Below are 22,126 nucleotides of genomic sequence, written 5' to 3'. Positions count from 1 at the left end.
CGACTTGCAGGTTAAAAACAGGCATTAATAAATCAAAAGTTATGAAGAGATTAAAATCATTCATATACAGGACTGTTTACCTGGCCATGAAGAACCCACATCAACTCCAAAAATATTCTCTTTAAGGGTAGGCTTAAACTTAAACCAGGCTGAAAACTTATAAAGGGATCTAGATAAAGGTCACACACTGCCTTTTTGGACAAACTTTAAAAAGACAGTGAAATGACTCCAAAGGAGCTTCTGGGGTTTACAAGGCTGTGTTAAATTTATTTCATTCAAGTGAAGGTTTATGTCTTCATAAAATTAACTTACTACCTTCCCACAAGATTAAACTCAAGGTCTTCCCTGATTTTACTTTTTACCCAGCATTGCCCACACTTAAATAATTTAGATTCTTTATCAAAAAACCCAAAATATCAACTGTTCAATCAATAAAAGTAATGGAAGATATAAAAGCCAGAAAGGTCACAGTTACAGCTGCAGATCTTAACATTGATTTGCTATTGAACAAAGCATAATTAATACTCATGCTTTGTATAAAATTGGCTTAAAGAAAAGCTTTCTAGCTTTTGCTTTTCTTCTAATCTTGTAATTTAGCATGATGAGAACAAATCTTTTAATTTCTCTGTTCTGCATGAGTAAGAACATCCAATTTATCCAAATGAAATGAAATGTTTGGGTCACTAATTTCTGAATAAAGTAAAAAAAAAAAAAACCTCAAAAAAAAGAAAAAATAACAGCCAAAACATCAGACTTTTGGGAAGTTTCTTCCTAAATAAGGTTTCCAGGAGTGCTTTGAAATACTCAAAGAGACATCTAAAAAAAGGAACTGGTTAATCTATTAACTCATTTGTGCAAAACTGACTTGCAATATTAACTCAGCATCTTATCAGCTGGCTTGGCAGTGGTAATAGGGTTTTAACTTATTTATTTTAATGTACCTGAATCAGAATTCTTTTAGTCAGTCTGGATCAGGTGCAGATAACGTCAAAGGAGCACACACAAAAGGATAAGTTCTGGAATCTTTTATCAGCCTCTACTCTGAAATTTGCTACTTTCCTTACTTTAACACTTTAAAATTATTAAATATTTAAATTTACCATTTAAATATTTCACAGGTCATGCAAACAGAATTTTAACTTGCTTACTATTAACCTTGCAAAGATGTGTGATAAAGTGATTCCTATGTGCTATCTTGAATATTTAGCTCCTACTTTTATTTTCAGGGCATTTTTCATGCCTGAAATATGTACTGCAGTAGAACACACAGGTGAAAAGAAATGGATGAACAGAAAACTACAGGATATTATCTACTAGAACAACAAAAAGCAGAAACATCTGTGCCACCCATCCATTGCTTTTGCATTTATTCAAGCCATTTCAGTAGGAAAAGTTACCAAAAATCTTGTTGCTCAGCTGCCTTACTGTACCATATAAGAAATAGGAAGTTCTCTGGATAACAACCTAATTTGCTGTTGTTGAATATTTAAAGTACACTATCAACATCTGATTTAATCACTGTTCATAATCACTTTTTTGTGCAGTTCTACATACCTCAAAATCGCAGAGCAGGTCCTGGAAGGCAGCAGAATTTGGGATAATGGATGTCTCGTGCCCGCTGTCCACAGTTCCCACCAAGGAGAAGGTCAGGTGGAGGATGTGGCTGTTCAGAAGGGACCTCTTCTTCTTTAACAGCATTGCCAGCAGCTTCAACAAGCAAACAGAAAAGGAATTGGTGCTGTGAGCACACAGCAGTGTTGTCTAAGCACGCAGGAGAACAGATGAAATGTCTCTGTTTTTGGGAAGGTCCTTAAAGTATGTCTGCTGGTTGAGACTCTTGATAAAAGAGTTTAAAAGTGGCATATCCAGGACACCCTCCAGCTCATAAAACACCTCTTTACACCCCAGCCAGGATCTAGGCCCTGAGGATTAGGACACACACCCCTCCTCAACTCTCTGGCAGTCAGTCTCAGTTTAAGACAGCACATCCTCAAACAGTTGTGTTCCTGGACAGCAAACATGGACATGGAGCAGGCCTGGAGCACTGCATGCCCAAATGAGAGGTATTCTGGCACTGAAAAAAGTAATATAAATCTGAATAAGCCTTGTTTTTTCTTCCCATGCTTTGTTCCCCTAGGCATGACTGCAGTCCTCACTTCTGTATATCTTCCTATAATCTGGGCTGGGAAAGAACCAGTTCCCAGATTTACTGTTACAGTTTCAGATTTGTTTAAACACCCAACACACCCCGGCCTGTTCAGCTTTACCATCCCCACTGAAACACTAAAGAAGCACAGATTCCTGGGAATCTCCCTCAAACCACACCATTTGCTGATGGCAATCCCAGTGGAATGTGAGGTGGGTTGTAATGATCACACAAAGGACACTAACTGGTCCACACTGGTTTGGTCACACTAAGCCAAGGTGTGCACAGGCTCCTTGGAATGACATGTTCTGATTTAACTGCACCAGGCATCAGCATTTGTAAAAACAGCCCAAACCACAGAACTTTCCATTTCAGTAAAGCAGACTCCATGAGAAACATCAAAAGCTTTGCTCAAGTGAAGATATTTTCTAATCAGCCAATCCTTCTGCATAACTGACTGCCTTTTCCCCATCCCAATGGAGAATTAATGTCTTCAGCTTGAAAGGGAGCAGCATCACAAAATGTGTGTAGTCTCCTTAGAAGGATTATTCTAGGAGTTCACTTGTTTGGATATTTTTATGTGTCCTTATCCTCTCTCTTACTGGCACATCAGAGACACAAGCTCCCGGGCTTGCAGGGTTCAAAATCACAAGAAAAGAATAATTAAATACAATAGTTGTGCTCTTCTGTGCTGTTACTGAAGGTTCAGTTTCATTTTTAGCAATGCAGATAAATATACACAAAAACTTTTCACCCTCTCCTTTACAAGACTTCCTAAATAATTCATCTATGCTAATTAACCAAGAGCTCAAGAAACTTTAAAGAGAAACTCAGGTCACAACACAAGAGATTTCCATGTGATGACAAACAGTGAAATTCAATTCAATCTGTTTGAAGGCTGACATTTCTTACATACCTGATAACCTTTGATCCTTTCCATCTCTTTGCTGGCCAGGGGGTTGCTCTTTACCACACAGACCAAGGCTTTCACGGCTGCATACAGCCCTTCCACGTCTGATGCCATGGCCACAAGCCCCAAAATAGCAGCAGCCCCACCAATGTACTGCAGGGTGGTGGCAACAGGTTTGGGGACAAATGTTCTTACTCCTGAGCACAGAGAAAATGGATTAAAATATATTCAAATGGAATTTTTGCAAGAAATAATTGTGAAAATGTGAAGGTGATTTTGATTTTAGCATTACTTGAATTATAAAAAGAATGTAACTAGGAGAATTATGACACCTCAGAAGAGGAAGTGAAGGAAATATAGAACAAGAGTTTATAACCTAAGGTAAAGTAATTGAATATATTTTCATAATGATGAATCATAAACTGACACAAGTATCCCATGTGAGCAAAAAATAGTATATCCATAAAATATAAAAATGTTCAATAAATACAACGATGCACCATTAATGTTCATCAATCACATGATTTACCTTCCAGACCTAAGCTCTTATTGACAAGTAATTAATAACTTTAAAGCATAATAATGATTTTTAAGTGCTCAACTCACCCAAATACCCAATCAGAGCTGCACCAATGGAGCGTGCTGGTCCGTTCAAATGCCCTGCTGAGTTATGGAGCAGCTTCACAGGTGTGGCATTCTCATGAGAAGAAATTGCCAGCTGAACAAAACCAGAAAAAAAAAGCAGGGGGTTGGACTAGATTGTTTGTGGCTGCATTGAATTAATTGTCTTGAAATAAGAAAGGAAAAAGTCGTACACATTAACCAGCTGATTTCCCAACTTACCTGTTTGGCTATAGCTTTACTGTCCAATTTGTTGTAAACTTTCCTTATTTTTGCCACTGTAAATGAAGAAACTGATAATGCATAGAGACCAAAGGAGACCTTCTCTTCTGGTACCAAAGATACTGGAGATGGATTGATTCCTTCAGACTTGGAATCTTTACCTTAAAGACAAAATACAAGTTCCTTTCATTAATGGTGTTGTTTTAATTTGAACAGTAAAGCCTTAAGCAACTTATACTGCAGAATAGGTATAAAAAAAGATTTTGCAAATGACTAAGATGTGATATTGTCCAGCCTTAGGGCTGTAAACTTCCTTCTCTTCCCAAGGAAAACAGGGCAATCAAAAGCCAGAGAAGCATTTGGTAAATCTGCATCTTTGCCTGTGACAATTGGCTTTTTACTACAGTTTGCTAGAACTGCCTTGAAATGTTATGAGAGATGCAAGATTCAAAGAAAATATATATCTATAGATCTATCTATCTTTGGAATTTTGTATCCTTTTTAATTCACTTTCTACAGATAAATACAGCATACAGTATGAATAATGATACCTTTAAGCATTTCTAACTGGTTTAAAATCAAAGAGAGGAATAAAAGCTCTTCTGCCATAGCTCAGTGTGGGCCTGATATTTCTGGGCCTGAGAGATTTTAGCCTGCTGGTAGCTGCTAACTCCTTTCCTAAGGCAAAAGTTTCTTAGGAAAGCTTCTTCCCAATACAATCTTGGCAAAATAACCATCCTTTCTCAAAACGATCTTTCCTCCTGGTCGTGTTTTGCCTTTCTAGTTCTCAGGGAAAACATTTTGGCTGTTTTTCTGCTTTGACCAGCGGGACTGGAGAGGTGTTGTTCCTGTTCACCAGCCACGTTGGGTGTGTGAGGGAACACCTCGTAAAAGGTGCTAAGATGTAAACGATAAAGCTCTTTTTCCACAAAGAAAAGCCTTTCAATAAAGCCTTTGCCTTTGGAGATGTTTTGGAGTTTCTCGTCTGTTTTTTGTGTCGTACAGCGACAGTACAACCTGTCAACAGCTGAGTCGACAGCTCAGTACAAGAATTTGGATTTCCATCATCCCCTTCAACAGCAATTACTGATTTTCCTGTGAACACCAAGCTTCACCTCTCTGCCCCTGCACACTCTCCCCCCTCCTGCCCGTACACACACGGGGACCCCAGCCCACGTCCCCAGCTGCCACTTACACGGCGCATACACGGCCTGGAAGCTGCCCACGTAGTTGGGCCCCAGCTCGTAGATGGTGCTGACCCCCGGGGCGGGCAGCACCTCCTCCAGGAAGTGCGTGGGGCCCAGGCGCCACACCAGCGAGGAGAGCTGGCGCTGTGCCGGCGGCGTGCCCACGTACGCGTACACCGTGCTCACCACCGGGGGGTTGGCAGAGCCGCAGCCGCTGGGGCTGCTGTGGATGTAGTGAAGCTGCCAGGGAGCAAAACACAAAAACACAGGCAAGTCAGCGAGGTGACAGGATCAGGAATTTTGTCCAAAAATGGTTTGGCAAGCTAGGGGAGGTACAATTGCTATCATCAAGCGATTGCTATGTGACGTATTCTGACGCCGGGAAGAACATTGAACAGCACGGAAATGTGAGGACCAGAAAGTGGCTATCAGAAGATGAAGGTGTGTACGGGAACACAGGAGAACATGGGAATTCTGTGCCTAAAGAGGCTGTATCTTGATTTAAAGGCACAGTGAGGAGAGCTGGCGCTGCGCCGGCGGCGTGCCCATGTACGCGTACACCGTGCTCACCACCGGAGGGTTGGCAGAGCCGCAGCCACTGGGGCTGCTGTGGATGTAGTGAAGCTGCCAGGGAGCAAAACACAAAAACACAGGCAAGTCAGCGAGGTGACAAAATCACGAATTGTGTCCAAAAATGGTTTGCCAAGCCAGGGGAGGTATCAAATGATTTCTATGTGATGTATTCTGACGTCAGGAAGAACATTAAACAGCACGGAAATGTGAGGACCAGAAGTGGCTATCAAAAGATGAAGGTGTGTATGGAAACACATGAGGAGAACATGGGAATTCTGTGTCTAAAGGGGCTGTATCTTGATTTAAAGGCAAGGTGCTCAAAGCAGTGTTGTCTCTCCTTTCCCAGCCTTTGGAAATTGCACTATTTCAAGCTAAAGTGCAAACGTTATGAACTGAATTCAGCAGAACTTTTCAAACAATTAAACACATACATGAGCAGGATCCTGGCCAGGATATAAAGACAATAACAACCTCACAGGCTTTTTTCTATTTACCTTGTAAAAATTCTGTTAGCATCTATTGAATGTAGACATGCATAGCAGGACAGATGGCCAGACAGACACTCATATTACAGCTGTCAGCATAACAACTGACTGTAGTCCTGCTTTTACAAAAGGAATACTGGCAGGTAAACTCTGAAAATCAATATTTGTTTTACCTACAGCAGTACAGTAACATTAGCTAGTTTAAACCCCACACCAGGTTATTCTTTATCCCTTAAAGCCCACATGTGCCAGGTGTCAAATGATGTTTGGATATCTGTTACAGTTTGGGAATATTTTGTGCTCAGTGGACAGGGCCACAAGTGCTCTACACTGCTCTCTGTATTTTCTTCCACCTAACAATGAGGTATTGACAAAACTTATTTGCAAATAAATGTGGTGTTTACTTGTTTTTTGCTTTGTTGCTTGGCTTGGGGTTTTTTTTTATTCTGCTGTGGGGTTTGTTTTTGGACAGGGTGGTGCTGTTGGTTTATTTTGTTCTTTTTCCTTGTAAGTTTTTTTTATTGCACAGAGAGAGAGAGGAATCACTCCAATCAGTCAAAATGAAATTTCTTTTACCTTAACAGTGTTAACAAGCTGTCCATCGAGGTAGAGTGCAGCTGTGCTGTTCTTCAGCATGCCTTTACTCATGACCAGAACGAGGTGATGCCACTGGCCCTCCACGATGAGGTCACCGCAGCGGAAACGGGCACAACAGGGAAGGATTTCATAAAATGAGGATTCCTCGCTGAAGTCATCAACTAAAGGAAAAGCATCAGTCAGTGGGCACCAGCAGAAAAGTTAGAAGAGCTTAAAAATATATTCAGACTTTTGACAGTTGTATTTTACTTCTCACCTTCTCCCCTCCCTTCGAAGTTTTAGCTGGAATTACTAGTTGGCTCAAGTTTTTACTTTCTCATGCTGCCATGCAAGTCACAAAAAGATCTTTTGTTGTTTCCCTAAAGAAGTTTCTACAGCAGCAGTCACCAAGAAACAACAGATGTCTCCCCAAACCCACAGAGCTATTTTTCACTTTTCTCACACTGTGGAAAGGATGATACCCATGCTCCTAGACTTTTTATTCCCACTTTTGCCTCACAAAAATGACCCTTACTCTACTTAAAAGCCATCCCAATAGAAAAAAAAAAATCTCCCAAAAACCAGGGAATGTTTCAATGGAAACCATGAACTTTTCAGATCCCTGTTCATTCTTTCATACTGAAGGAAAGAAAACCATTAATCCTCTTCCCACAACAGCTGCCTGCACAGAGAGAACACTCATTTCTTTAGAAACAGCACAAGGAAAATGGTAAAAGCAGAGTACTTAGAACTAATGTTCAGATACGAAAATAATCTTGAGTTCTTTTTCTCGGCCAAACGCCTCTGAGCACAATTCTTGCTCTCAAGAAATCACTCCATTTATTCTTACAAGAGACTGCCAGCACTGCCAATCCTTGTGTTGTGCACAGCAATTCCCAGCTCAGTTCTGCAGGTCTCTACCTGCCCAGCACTCAACACTACACCACCAGCTATGATTTAGACACAACAGGGGAACACTTGAGTGAAGCAGTGTCCTGGTTCAATTTAAAAACAGTTTTTATACTCAGACACCTGCAGATCTTCTCTGACAATGCCTTTTCAAACCCAATCTCTTTCAGGGAGTTTGATTATAGGTGCTCACTAAACTAAAAACATGAACTATAACTTCAGTGCAGGCTAAAGCAATTAGTGTGAGGATAAACTTGCTTCATTCTCTAAGAATTTGGTCCTCTGAGAAAGAAAGCATTGTCAGTATCTTTGTAATTTAGGAGGTTTAATTCCTATTTTATATTATGGGTTTTCAGCTCTCAAGTTGCAGGTTTTGAACCTGACTTTTACTAAGAGAGACTGCTGCAGTTAATGGTGTGACTGTCTGCTTACAGATTATTCCTTATTTTCATGGTAACAGTCTGCTTAGCTGTTTGTGGGAGGGTTTTTTTTAACAACAGCTGTATAAATTCTTTATTTGTGCTGCCTACTCAAAAATGAAGATCAGAAGCAGGACCAGGACAATCATTTGGGCTGCTCTGGTGAAGAGCTAAGCCTGAAACATGCAGAAGGCTGCTCTCAGCTCCTCCACAGACTCAGCCTTGTTAAAACCAAGCCCTTTTGGAGGCTCCAAAGGAGGACAAGGCTGGAGACAGGGACAGCTCATCCCCAAGCCCCTGAGTGCACTGATAGTTCTGTCTAGCAAATTCACTGGTATCACCAGCTCAACACTACTGGTGATACTGGTATCACCAGCTGGTATCACCAGCTTCACTTAGATCTTCACTACAGCTCCTGTAATTCCTGCTTTGGTCACAGGTACCGAATGAAGATACAAACTGCTCCTGAAAACTCAGCACAGCATTAAAACATGAACTGAATGACTGACAGCCTTCAAAAAATCCTCCAGCACTGGGACTATCCAGACTGAAAAAGCCTTCCATGTATTAGTTTACTATTTCCAAACTTCTTCAAAGCAAAGACAGTTAAAATTTGCACCTCAAGACCTCAAGAGATGATGTCCAAAATGAATGGCACAAGATAAATCAAAGGCAAAACTTTTCAAAATCGATGATGTAATCCCTCCCCTGAATACATAATACTTGGGGTTTTGGCAAAAATTTTTCTTTTATATACAGACATCGAGTCTTCTTTGGAAAATATAAAAGCTCCATAAATCAATGTTTGCATTTTGCATTTTTCCATTGTCAAAACCCATCAGGCACTGGCGAAACGGCAACAAAAAGTTTCAGCAATTCTTCAGGATACTGGGTTTAGAATAAACTTGCTGTTGCATCCCTGTGATGCTGACAGCATTATCTGACGAGGTGGCCCAACTCTTACCATAATTCTGAAGCAGCTCCTCTTTGGTTGAGACGATGAGTGAGCGGTCCTTTGCCGAGAGGACGATGGCGAGGCAGACGTAGTGCTGCTCCGAGGAGTTGGCACGGCGCACCACAGTGAGCAGCCTCACTGGGTGGTGATTGGGAGGGCTGCTAAAATGTTCAATGCAAAACCACGTTGAGTAGCTCAAACCAGATGGTGGTGGGAAAAATCTCTCACCTAGAAATAAAAAAGAAACCGTTACATGGCTGTAGTAAGCAGTATTTAGGATAGATACTTAGTCCTGGTCTTTTTTTGTATCAGTTCAGCTCGTACCAGTTCAGTTCAGCTCATACCAGTTCAGTTCAGCTCGTACCAGTTCAGTTCAGCTCGTTACCAGTTCAGTTCAGCTCGTACCAGTTCAGTTCAGCTCGTACCAGTTCAGTTCAGCTCGTTACCAGTTCAGTTCAGCTCGTTACCAGTTCAGTTCAGCTCATACCAGTTCAGTTCAGCTCGTTACCAGTTCAGTTCAGCTCGTACCAGTTCAGTTCAGCTCGTACCAGTTCAGTTGTGTTTCTCAGATGCTGAAGAAGCCTTTGTTGAGGGAATATCTCTCTACCACATACGTCTGACTCCATTTAATATCCCAGGATGCTCCCACTAATTATGTCTTACTGCAGTAAGTGTTCACCTTAGTTTTTAGACTTAACAACTTTTTTAACTAAGTGACCACATTCAATTAATTCCTGCAGGGTGAATAACCTACTGTAAAAGTGATAGCAAACAATTTAGATGGGGCTTTTGTGATGGTGTGTGCAACTACACCTGTAATAATTGCAGTCAAGGATTCAGCAGAACAAAGTACAGCATTACAATTCATTCCACATTTTCCATGTTCTAGATATTACTACCTCAACTTTTTCCTTAATGCACCTGGGTTATTATTCGTACACCTTGGCTGATTACAATTTAACCTTCTACTTTAGGCTTTGCATTTTAAAGCAATCACACATTTGTATTTTATATTGCTTTTCACTGTCTTGGAGGAAACACACACACACACACAAAAAAAAGACACAAGAAGCTCTTGATTGTAAATTCAGTGTCCAACACCACACAACCAGTTCAGAGCTCACCCAGAAGTCTCAGAGAACTAAACATCAGGTACAAAGCAGAGTTTGTACCAAAGTACAAAGTTTGTTAGTGCTGCTGAGCACTCACCAGTTCCAATCCCGCTCACAACGGCGCCATCCACCAGGCCTGTGGTAACAGCGTTGTTTGTAGGAGCATTGTGGGGAGCCAGGCTTGGCAAGAACAGGCAGCTGGTAAACACAAAACCAGTAACACACTGGAGTTCATGGAAGTCAGTGGAAGTGGAGTTCAGTGCAAACAAAACGTGGCTTAGGAGAATATACCATCAGCACAAATGCTTTGTGACTTTATGTAGTAATGAAAAATAGGAATTAATCCTCAAGATTGCTCATTGTGAGTCTAAATTATCTCCAGCACAAAGAGCTTTGGCAGTGTAAGCCTTTAGTGTGAAGGTACAGAGTCATGCCCATGAACTAAGATGTTCCCTTGTGGGCACCTGCACCTTGCAGCAGCCTTTGAGTTATTCTGAAACTTCTAAAGTGACTGGATCAGCAAAACAGTCAAAGGATCTGGCAACTACACACAATGTTGTTCTGTTCTTAAGAAAATATCTTCTCACACTCACATCATATTCCACCAATCTAGCTATGTTTGGTCCTTACAGGAGCCACTGATGCTGTGGCCACAACAGAAATCGATATAAGGAGAGAAGTTCTTAAATGTTTTTTAAAATTTATTATAGAAGTCTTAGTTGACTTGCTGAAATTACAAGAAGTCACAGCTGCATTATGTGAGTTACTTCTGGACATGTTACCAGCAGCCACAAATCTCCTGAAGCAAACACAATGAAAATTCATTTTGCCAGCCTATTTCAAGTTCTTAGGTCCAGACAATTTTCTTTTCTCTTCTCTTATGAAGGATGTAGAGCACAGCTTAGAGTAACACTTGTTTAATAAAAAAAAAGCCTGTCCCTGACTGTATTGGATATTAAGGCTAGATGGAAAATGAGAGTTGCATCCTTTCTTTGCACAGCTGAAAAGAGAATGCAGAGAGCAGCAGAGCTCCCAAGTATTCAGGTTTTTTAATTCCATTTTTATAACCAAAAACCCCAAACATTTTCCTTTAACAGATATTGAGAATGGTGCCGTGTTTTCATTTTCTGAATAGTTAAATTTTATTACATGATCCTCATAAAGTGCCTCACCCAGCAGGTGTTTAATAAGAGAGAGAAAAACAAGTGGTGCTAAAAGAAAAAAATGAGCTAAGCATGATATCCAGGCTATGCCTCCAGTTAGTAATACTGGGTTTTTTTCTGTTATTTGAACTCATCATAGCTGCCTTGTCTGCTTTATTTGTATTTCTGATTTGCCCACTTTCACATTTTTGTGTTCTTCAGCAATTTTAAGTGGGTCTCAGTACACCTGTCATACATAAATCCCAGCAACCCTTCAAATATTCCATCCTGTTGGACTGTACCTACATTAATGTCCAAGTTAGTTTGTAATCTGCTTTACATCTCTGTAATGTTGTGTACGATTGTTTTGCAGTGACTCCCTGTGATTGCTTGCCAGTAGTACAAAGTGGAAAAAAGCCTCATACTCTGCACCAAACTGAGATTTGGATCTGCTTGTGGTCTTGTCTAGGCCTGTTTCTGGCAGAATTCAGTGTGACTTTTATCATTTGTGCCATTTGGATATTATTATTATGCTGGCATTCCTTTATTTTAAAATGGATGTGAAACCCAGAACTGAGAGGGTTCTATCAACAATACAAGCTTGCTTTTTTTCACTTTCACACACGGCAAGCAAGTGCTTTTTATCACAATACTAATGAATGAGAAAATGGAAATTTATGTGACTCGAAGCATCCCTTTCTCCTCTTTAAGGAGCTCATTTGTTCCTCACTTACAAACAATCTATTAAAACTGCCAAGCCCTCCTCAGGACAGAAAGGAGGCGAGCAGGCCCCAGGAGCTCACCCGAAGCCCTCCAGGGACGTGTCGAACTCGATGAAGGCCGGCGTCACGGCCGAGCCGTGCAGCCTGATGTCGTGAGGGGTGGTCATGGACACCAAGCACTTGACCCTGGTCAGGGGCACCGTGCTGCCTTCTGCTGGCTTCAGCAGGCTCTTGCTGATCCTGTAGTGGCTGTCCTCGTGCACGCCGAAGACGCTGTCGGGGCCCAGGCCTTCCGTGGAGGTGACCATGCTGTCTGCAGGACAAGCCAAGGGACAACACTGTTGGAGTCTAGAACATCCCTCTGGCCACCCTGGAGGGTTTGGAGACCGGACAGGGGGTCTGGGATCTGTACAAGGGGGTCAAACAGCCTCACACAGAGCCCAGGAGGGCACTGCCTCTGATCCCTGCCATGGAGTGAATGCCCACATTGTATGAAGAATCACAAGCTGGGAGAATTCAAAATAAGTAGTATTTAGTTTATCATAGAATGTAAATGTAGAATCTAGGATTTTTAGTATATGGGGCTGAAGAGACAAGATGGAGGAATTGGGGAGCGGCCCCTGTGCTCCTTGTTCTTGTTCTCGTCCCCCATCTTTTGCTGAGTTGGATCTCAAGGATTGGTTTAGAGTAGAAATGACATGTTAGCATAAGTAGTAGGTATAGGTAAAATTCTGTAAATAAAAAATACATTGTGAATGGTGGCTGGACCAGAGAAATGGTACAAAAGGTTTGGGGCTCTCTGACCCGCCCAGTCCCCCGCGTGTCCTGCTCTGCTGGGGACGCCCTGCAGAGCTGAGACAGAACTGAGATAAGGTTCCCTGCCAGGGAGGCCTGGCAGAGCTGAAAAAGAACTGAGATAATGAAGAATAAACAACCTTGGAAATGTGCACTGGCGGACTCAGCTTGTCGTCTCTACCTCTGGTGTGAAACACTTAGGGCAAAGTGAAGATGAAAACCTGATTACCTTGGGGAACAGCAACCCCAAGGAGCATCTCAGGGAAAGTTAACCTTGAGACAACACGGCATTTTCAGGCTGTTTCTTTGGGCCTTTCAAGGCCAGGGGAATAGCTGGGTTGTCACTCACTGTCGGCTAGTTCAGCCTCTCAGAAGAGAATGAGCTGGGCAGTGTTGCTTTGATCACAAAAATGCTCAGCCAAGGTGAGCATCGTGCTCAACATGCCAAGGAAATTTGTGGTAAAGCCAAGAGGCCCTCCCATTACCCAATGTCAGCACAGTGTCCTCTCTGCAGAGCCTTCTCTTCCTGCTACCTGACTTAACAGGCAGGGAAAATTCTGCTTTTTTAAATTTTTAAAAATTTTAAATTTAAAAATTTTTTAAAAAAAAATTTTTTTTTAACCCTGAGCTGGAAGTCTCAGAGCTCTTAGTAAGCAGAACAGCTTAGTAAGCTTATCTTAAGCAATTTAACCTAACTTGTGGTATTCAGAAAGTAGCTTTGTGCTCTCTCTCCTAGGCTACAATCTTTCTAGTCTCACATTTTCATGATTTTCTTTGGTTATTTTTCCCAGTGATACCACCCTAATGCAAATATATATAAAAAAATAAATAAAGTGCTGGCCAAGAGATAAATTGAATCTCTTCTTCTCCCTTCTTTTAGAATTTACTGAACACGATAATATAACATGAATTCATTTAATTTATTTGGTTTATTTCATGATTTAATGCTTAATCAGTATTATCTAAGATACCTTTTAGTTTCTTTTAAATAATTCAAAAATTTCAGCTAAGGTATTTTTAATGATATGTTACACCAGTCACACAATGACCAAGCTGACACACAGAAATAAACATCTTATGCTTGGAAATTTTTCAACAATTTCTTTGTATTATAATTTACTGAGACTCTCCTATACTACATAAATAGCCATTCCCAAGCTCTACAGCTCATGGATTATAACAGAAGATTGAGCAGTTATTTTATCTGACATCTTACTGAACCCATGAGAGACACTATGCAGATATAATGATTTGTGATGTGCACATGAAAGTAGCTGAGAAAAAATAATGTTAAATAACTACAAATGCAAGACCTACTCAAGACTTAAAAACAAACTACTACCATATTTAACAGTTATGTTCCTAAAATAAAAACCTGTAATTACCTTGCTGGATATATATTCAATACAAGTACCACATTCCCTCTGGTTTTACAACTATTCCAGTACAACTGTTCTGGTGATTTCACATTGATACAAAGCTGGGGTAAAGTTAGGTTTTTATGGATGCTTATCTAAAAATTTTAAACAGGTATGCAATTGAGAGACATAAGTGAAACATTCTTTACACACATTTTTAGCACTTCAGCACTTACTTCTCATTTCTGGTTCAAAACTCAGTGAGCTGGGTTTGTGCACTCTGTACTGTTTCAAGAGCTTTTTATCCCAGGCTCCACAATTCAAAGGATTTCCCAAACGTAAAAATTCCCTAAGAAAGAGAATAAAAAAAATTAGAAGTAATTTTCTCTGTTTATTTGCCTATAGTGGTACCAAATCTAACAGCACTTTTTAAACAGACAGTAATTGCTTGCAATAAACATAACTTTTAACTAAGAAAATAAACCAATGCATAATTATGATCCATATTTGATCCACTCAAAACTATTTAATTTTGGAACACATGCTCTCTCAAAAGTTGACACTATTTTAAACAATCAAGCAACTCTGATAGAGCAATTTATCATAAAATAAAGCAATTTTGATAATTCCCTTCTCTTCATTTAAACTCCTGGCAGGAGGCTGCAGGAGAACATCAGGACATTTGATGATGTGTGTTGAGCAAGGTGAGCTCTTGTGGAGAGGCTGAAATAAGTGACCTCAGCTTTGTTTTACCTGTGTGTCCTATCTGGTTGGGGGAATCATTTCCCAGCTGTAACACCTCTACCTTTAGATAACTCTGGTATCTCTAGAGAGCTCTCCAGGCTGTCAGGGTCTGTGCTTAGGGAAGTTTAATTCTCTGTAAGGTGACAACCAGCACGAGGGCTCCTTGCAGGATCCCTTCTGACACAGCTACACTGAAGGGAACTGAGCAGCTCTCCTGGCTGCAGGTCAGGCAGGCAGTGATCCAGAGGAGATAATACAATTAAATTCCCTCCTACAGCTCAAATCAAGGATGGTTTGGGTTGGAAGGGACCTTTAAAGGTCATTTGGTGTAACCCTGTGCTGTGGGCTGGTACAGCTTTCACCTACACGAGGTGGTTCAAAGCTGTGTCTAACCTTGAACAATTCCAGTGATGAGGCATCCACAGCTCCTCTGGACAACCTTTTCCTGTGTCTCACCTTCTTCACTGTAAAAAATGCCTGCCTCAGGTCTAATTTAAATCCAGCCTCAGTTTCAAACCTGTGGCACTGCTCCTGCCACTACAGGCCCTGGTAGGAAGCCTCTCTCTGCCAAGAGACAATCTATTTGGTGAGAAATGAAAAGGGATGCTGTGCTGTCACCACCACATCAGGTCCTGTCCCACTGCCAGCCATTTCCAGCGAGCCAGGGGCAGTGCAGGCTGCTCAGACCAGCTGAACCTCAGGGCTGTTGCCCTGGTTTTTCTGAGATTTTTTAAAGCCTTCTACTTGCTTATAATATGGAGTCAGTTCTTCAGTTACTGTACAATATTAAGGGTCAGTTTTTCACTTTCTCACACTCTGGAACATAAACAACCTTTCTTGTTTTTGTTCACTGTCCTTTGCTTACACATTTCCAGCCTGAAAACAATGTTGGTTGACAGCTGGTCTGGCCAGTGGGGTGAAGGGGTGGCAACCCCAGAAGCCAATCTGCTACCAGACCCACAAAATTATAAAAAGAAAAGAAATAACCAGGCTGGGGCCCTTTTGGTGGAGAGCAGCTTTTCGCTGCTCCGTGTTGTTGATTTTTGCGTTCCGGGCAGCACAGGGCTGTGCTCACCTCAGCACCATGGGCTGCAGGGCCTGGGAGGCCAGCCTCTCAAACATCCTCTGCAGGGGTGGGTGCAGGGAGTGGTCCTCGTCTGCCAGGGCAGCGCTGCACCTCTGCAGGAGCCGTGCGTGCAGCCCAGCCTCACACATCACCTGCTGGTTCCTCTCCGTGTGCACCAGCGACTGCAGGATGTTGGCCACGGCCAGCTGCAGATCCAGGGCGTGCTGGAAAAGAGAGAGCAGGGCTTGAGGAAGTGCAGACTGAGGAGGAAAACAGAAGAAAAGCCTTATACGTAATAATAGAAAAGAACTACCATCAGCAATAAATACAGAAAATTAACTGTATTTCAATATATGTGCATGCACTGGTATGTTTTCAGGGTGTGTGTGTGTGTGCACGTGTCTGTGTAAAGAAAAACCCTGTACAATAAAGTGTAATTAATTAGACAAAGGATTACCAGAACTATGGTGAGGAAAAATAATTCAGGTAAGAATGCTTAAACTAAGCTCTACTTTTCACCAGCAAATAGAGCCAGCTTAGAGAGAACTAGAAACTTTTATTTTTGTGACTATTAAGCCATTCCTAGCAACTTCACATAGAAACATAATCATTTAGGTTGGAGAAGACCTTTCAGATCACTGAGTTGCACTCTTAACCCAGCGTGGCCTAATCCACCACTAAATCATGTCCCCAGTGCTGTATCTGCACGAGCACTTCCACCCTCAGCACCCTTGGGCAGATCCACCAGCCCCACAGGTCTGTGAGTGTTAAAGTAGTTAGTAGGTTACTAACTACTTCCTCTTGGATTACACAGGCTTCATTCTGCTCCCCACCATCACCTCAGCCTCTACAAAACTGAAGACATGTGCAACGTAATTGTCAAATTTATGTCATGAAGACAGAAAGTTACCACGCTCATCACCAGTAGAGACTAAGAGGAATTTAGTAATTCTTGCAAGCTTTCAGAACTCTTTTTGGTTTTTTGCTAAGAGGTATCCTTCAGAGAAGACATCTCAAACAAAAAATACACAAGTAACCTCCAAAATATCCAACAAATCCTTCATATACAAAGCACCAGCAGACATTTTGGGTTGGGAATTGAACAAAGCTGTCAGTACAACTTTGGAACTAGAACATACTCCAGTTATTTCAAACAGTGTGCACAGCCTGAATTATGATGTTCAGTGCTGTGTCCTCCTCATGCTATGCATTAATACCTGACACATCACGGAAAACATGAATTAATCACAGTGCTTGGAAACTTATCTGATGGCCACTTCAGACCTTCCTTTAAATTACATGACTACCAAGAGTTTGAAAAGATAAACAAAAGAAAGCCTGTGAAATAAAGCAATTCCTGTCAGACCTCTACACCACCAATTATTCAACTCAACCTGTGAAATATATTCGGTTTTCAGCACAAAATGAGAGGACATCATCAGCTCTCCTATTTCTCACAGCCATCCTTTCCCCCAGCCACTCTCAAAGCTGCAGACTGCACATTTTTTCCCCTACCTCTGGGTGTGTAGCTGATCCAACAGAGGCCAGAAGATCCAGCATTGCAAGCATAGCACCAGGGTGAATAATGACTGCATCGGAGCTTTGCATGGACGTGGCTCCTGCTTGGAGTTTCACATCAGCTATGTTTTTCTGAGGGCAAACAGGAGGTGTTGAAACAGAATGATATGTGTGCCTGCAGGACAGAAAACATCCCATGGTTACAACACCCAGCTATTACGAGCTTTGAATTTTTCAAACAGCTGTAAAATCCTGCTGGCCTAGAGATGTTCCTCCCTCTTCCTTTCTCTTCCCTCAGTTAGACAGAACAAGTGTTCCCCCTCTCAAACCTGTTTCCCTAAAGACAGCCTGCAGAGCTTTCAGTTTCTCAACCATTCTTGAACTTGGAAGTGTCTTCCCCAGGAGCTACATGATTTGAAGAACTTAAGAGTTTGTTTTTGTTGCCTCCCTCCTTTTATTGTTATTTTTATTGGCAGCACACAATAACTGCAGTGAGTGACCTACCACTGCTCCTGTTCTCTGGATAGGTGTCTCCCCATTTGCTTTTCATCAACAATTGATTATGAAATGTGCTATCACAAAACTCTCAGCAATCTCTAATCAGCCTAGGGGAATACAAGAGTGGTCTCTCTGTTTATCTGTGCCAGCAATCTGTATGTTCTTAATTCTTCCATGACTGCTATGGCAATTTGATTTTACATTAGGATGCCTTAGTCTGATCTAGGGAAAAGAGGATTTGACACACTGACTCAGAAGCAACCATTTGTCCTGAGAAATGCAGACGTGTTCTTCATTAAACTCTTGGAGACAGCAGCTTGATGCCACTCTTCTTTCAGCAAGGGTTTCAACACACAAACAGCATGAGCAGCTTACTGAACATATGCTTTCAAGATGCTGCTTTAGAAGCAAAATTGAGATCAAAAGACTCATGCTCACCACAAAAAAAAAAGAAAAAGCACACAAGAAATCCCCACAAGAACCCCCACAAACTCAGAAAAACCCCAACCCAAATCACCCATAGCCCACAGTATTTATCATATACGTTTATTTGTGAGAAGGAATAGAACAAACTCTGTAAGAATTGTTTTTGACTATCACGTATTGCCTTTTGTTTTACAACTGAAGGCAGCAAAACAAAAAGGGTTTCTTCTTATCAAATCAGTTGGAAGAGGTATTTCCTCTCTTCTGTTCTCAGTGACAGAAATTTACCCAAACCCTGATCATAACACAAGACTTAGAGCCTGGCTGTGCCTCACCCTTTTTAGACACTTCCAACAAGGCAATCTCTTTCTCCAGTTTTATAGAAAAACAGGACATAGATGGGAGATGAGGAAGGCTGAAACACAAATCTGCCCTAAATACACCCACCAAGCCAAACCCCCAGCAAGAAACACATCTGTGGGGGAAGGCTGAGATATTGGATTATTCAGCCTAAGAGAGGACAAGAAGCACAGCACAATTTTCTTGTGCTGGCTGAAAAACGGGTTTGATAAATAATGTTCCAATAAAAAGGTTCCTACTGAAAAGCTTTATGGCAGATCAGCAAAAACTTGGCACCTGAACAACCCAAGAGTACTGTTCTGAAGAGAGTTTTTAAGAAAAATTAGATTACTGGTGCTTTACTCATTCAGCTAATGCTTACAGGAAACAGAAAATAACACAGCAATTCTACTGAAACCAACCACTAAGAAAATGAACTTTTTACAAACCCTCAAGCCATTTATTTTCTAAACTTCTCTGTCAGCTCCACCACTTATAGAAACGTCTAGCAGGTAAGGAAGGCTTCATTGTTGTTTTTAAAAATAAATGGAATTAAGAACAGTGTAACAACTGGTAATACCATCACAGAGAGATGTTGTCCAAGCCTCTGCCCTGACTTACTGCAGAGATTGGAATACAGGCAATTGTTTCTCATGAATCCTAAAAGTTCTGCTCCTCATCTGAGGGAGAAAACTGCAGCCTCTTCCCAATGTCACCTTGAGCATCTCAATGCAAGTTTTACAGGATACAATTTAAAAAACCCAAAATATCCATTTATATTTCAGAATTCTCTTCATTCTAGTGGAATTCCATTCCTTAAGACATTCTGCCCACTTTGAAGTGCAAAGTTTACTTTTAAGCACACTGCTCTGCATTATCAAGTTCACCTTGCTAGGTAAATTGTGAGGTTATAGCAATTATTATTAGGTTATTGTGAGGGTAGCACATGGAGACCAGAACAAAAACATTGCTCAGTGTGAGCCACAAACACAAATATGATCCTGGTCTCAAACCCCCTCGACTGCAACATTCCACACAACTGAAAAGGCAAGACAGTCCAGACCAGGCTTCCTGTTAGTTTAAAGAAAAATTATCTTCTTAAAGCATATATTATTGAAAGTTTTTCACATAATTTTAAAATACCTTCTATTTTTAGGTTTTTCTATATAAGGATATTTGTATGAATTCAACAGGGAAAAAACCAGTTTGCAAAGATATCTCTACACACAAAAAAGAAAACAGGTCTTACAAAATCCTTCCAAAATATTAATTAAATGTTAGTTCTATGGGTCAGAGTAGAACTTGCAATAAATTAATTTAGCCATGGTTCTACATTCTTACGTGACTCCTTTGAGGAAGAAGAAAAGAAGTGGATAATGGAAAAAGGCAGTGCACACAAGATGACATTCATCTGTATGTCTAATCTAATTTAATTAAAAATATAATTGAAGAAAAATTAATTATTAATATAACTTTAGTTACATAATTAGCTACAGTTCCCGATGACAATTACAACAGCATTTTGATCAGCAAAGAAATAAGTTAGATTTACTGTAGATAAACCCTCTGCATATTGTTCCCCAGGAGTGACCACCATCCAGACTTTTTAAAAACAATGGCTAAAAATACTGCAAAGTCAAAGCTGCATTCCATTCTCTACTTTACCCTGTCAGGACCAAAATATCCTTAAAAAATAAAATAAAATAAAATAAAAGAGAGAGAGAATGTTTATTTCTGCCAAAATTTACAGGAATCAACGAGTTGACAAAGCTGTAGTTCTTAATTCAGGGAAATTCAGCTTTGAGAGGTGACAGACGTGTCTGAGAGACAATATTAGCATATCCCTACACCCAAAACTGTTCTAGACTGTGTGAGAAACCAGAACTGGGCTATTTTTGTTTATGAGAATTATTTGTGTGCACAGTGCTTGCTCTTTTAGCCAAACAACAGAGAGCTCTCTCAGGCATCTGTCTGACAAGTCAAAAGGCAGAAAACCACAACAAGGGAGATCCCAGGGATGCAAAGCAAAGGAGACAGAAAACAATAAGAGAAGAGCAAACACTTCTCTGGGAAGAGTCAGCTTTGACAGAATCTGACCGTATCTGACATTTAGGAGGAGAAAAAAATAATATTGGACTACAAACCCTTAGCTGCTTATTTTTGAAAGCAGAAAGATCACAGCTCCTGGCACGGAATTCGCTAGGAATGACAAACATGATGCTGTGAGAAAGCACACAGCTGTTCAAACAGACTTTTTGGAAAGCCTACTTCTATTTTTTTACTTAAAACATGCTTTTCAGAAAGGATCTGAAAGTCACCCAGGCAAGCATGATCATTCTTTCTGTCCATTTTTACTCTGAGTCTTACACAGCTTGTTACAACCCAAAGGCTGATTTTGTTTGTGAAAATCCATTTCAAAGGCACTTAACCCCATTAAGTACCTAAATTACTGTGCTGCAGCTTACCTGAATTGCTCAAAGCACCCCACAGGGATAATGACTTTTTAAATGACCCAATCTTTACCTCGGATTTTCAAGCAACTGCTTGCATTTTCAGTACTACAAAAAAATAAAAAAACACTGAGGGAAGCCTAACATATCTATTCATATCTAGCTATATTTATATTTTAATTTCCAGGCTGTGTCAGCCACCCATCTGGCACTCTTGTGCATCACACCCTGGAATCAGCTCCTGTTTGACAGGCACTGCTGCAGGTTTTTGCATAGCTGTGTTTGAGTAATTCAGTGAACCTGAGCAGCCCTGCCAGCTACACCTGGGAGAAGGGCAAAAAGAAATGGAAGAAGAAAAGAAATGGAAAAAGGCAGCGTGCACAAGATGACATGCATCTGTATGTCTAAGCTGTCTAATTTAATTAAAAATATAATTGAAGAAATTAATATAACTTTAGTTATATAATTAGCTACAGTTCCTAATGAAAATTACAACAGGATTTTGATCAGGAAAGAAATAAGTTAGATTTACTGTAGATAAACCCTCTGCATATTGTTCCCCAAAAGTGACCACTACCCAAACTTTTTAAAGCAAACAAGCAAAAGGATGGGCAATCTGCAATATCTGTTAATGCAGGGCTGACTGTTTTCTTACATGTTTCTTCAGAGTAAATGAGAAGATGAGAAGAGAAGAGACTTTGGCAGCTGAGGTTTTTCTCTGTAAGCTGTAACATTTGTTCTTAAATGCCTCAGTGTTGGAAAAGAAAGGAAAGGACAGTCCAAGAGGTTCTGGGTTACTGGGAAGGTGCTTTTGTCCCTGTAGAATATCCAGGTATGACTTGGGTAAAATCACAGTAAAGAAAAAAGGGTTCTCTTTATTAACCTGCTTTAGGATAAACATTCCTTTCAAATCAGTTTCCAAAAGCATCTTTGGTTGTTTTCCTTTGCAAAATATT

The 22,126-nt window shown here is 40.8% G+C and overlaps 1 protein-coding gene across 6 annotated transcripts in view; it reads right to left on the bottom strand.

Moving 5' to 3' along the window:
* Positions 1-22,126, bottom strand: part of WDFY3 (WD repeat and FYVE domain containing 3) — a 128,005-nt gene that overhangs the window by 42,562 nt on the left and 63,317 nt on the right. For all 6 annotated transcript variants that reach the window (XM_063415102.1, XM_063415103.1, XM_063415097.1 and 3 more), the window contains 12 exons: positions 17,458-17,635; positions 15,952-16,166; positions 14,369-14,481; positions 12,061-12,292; positions 10,213-10,313; positions 9,013-9,231; positions 6,721-6,902; positions 5,095-5,326; positions 3,900-4,060; positions 3,663-3,774; positions 3,063-3,253; positions 1,555-1,707 (listed from right to left, as the gene is read on the bottom strand). In XM_063415102.1, the coding sequence (XP_063271172.1) occupies positions 1,555-1,707; positions 3,063-3,253; positions 3,663-3,774; positions 3,900-4,060; positions 5,095-5,326; positions 6,721-6,902; positions 9,013-9,231; positions 10,213-10,313; positions 12,061-12,292; positions 14,369-14,481; positions 15,952-16,166; positions 17,458-17,635 (2,089 nt within the window). The remainder of the gene's footprint in view (positions 1-1,554; positions 1,708-3,062; positions 3,254-3,662; positions 3,775-3,899; positions 4,061-5,094; positions 5,327-6,720; positions 6,903-9,012; positions 9,232-10,212; positions 10,314-12,060; positions 12,293-14,368; positions 14,482-15,951; positions 16,167-17,457; positions 17,636-22,126) is intronic.

The sequence above is a fragment of the Prinia subflava genome, chromosome 18 (genome assembly GCF_021018805.1).
Source record: "Prinia subflava isolate CZ2003 ecotype Zambia chromosome 18, Cam_Psub_1.2, whole genome shotgun sequence".
NCBI classification, from domain to species: Eukaryota; Metazoa; Chordata; class Aves; order Passeriformes; family Cisticolidae; genus Prinia; species Prinia subflava.
The sequence above is the reverse complement of the archived record's forward strand: the minus strand, read 5'-3'. Positions and strand labels throughout refer to the sequence as shown.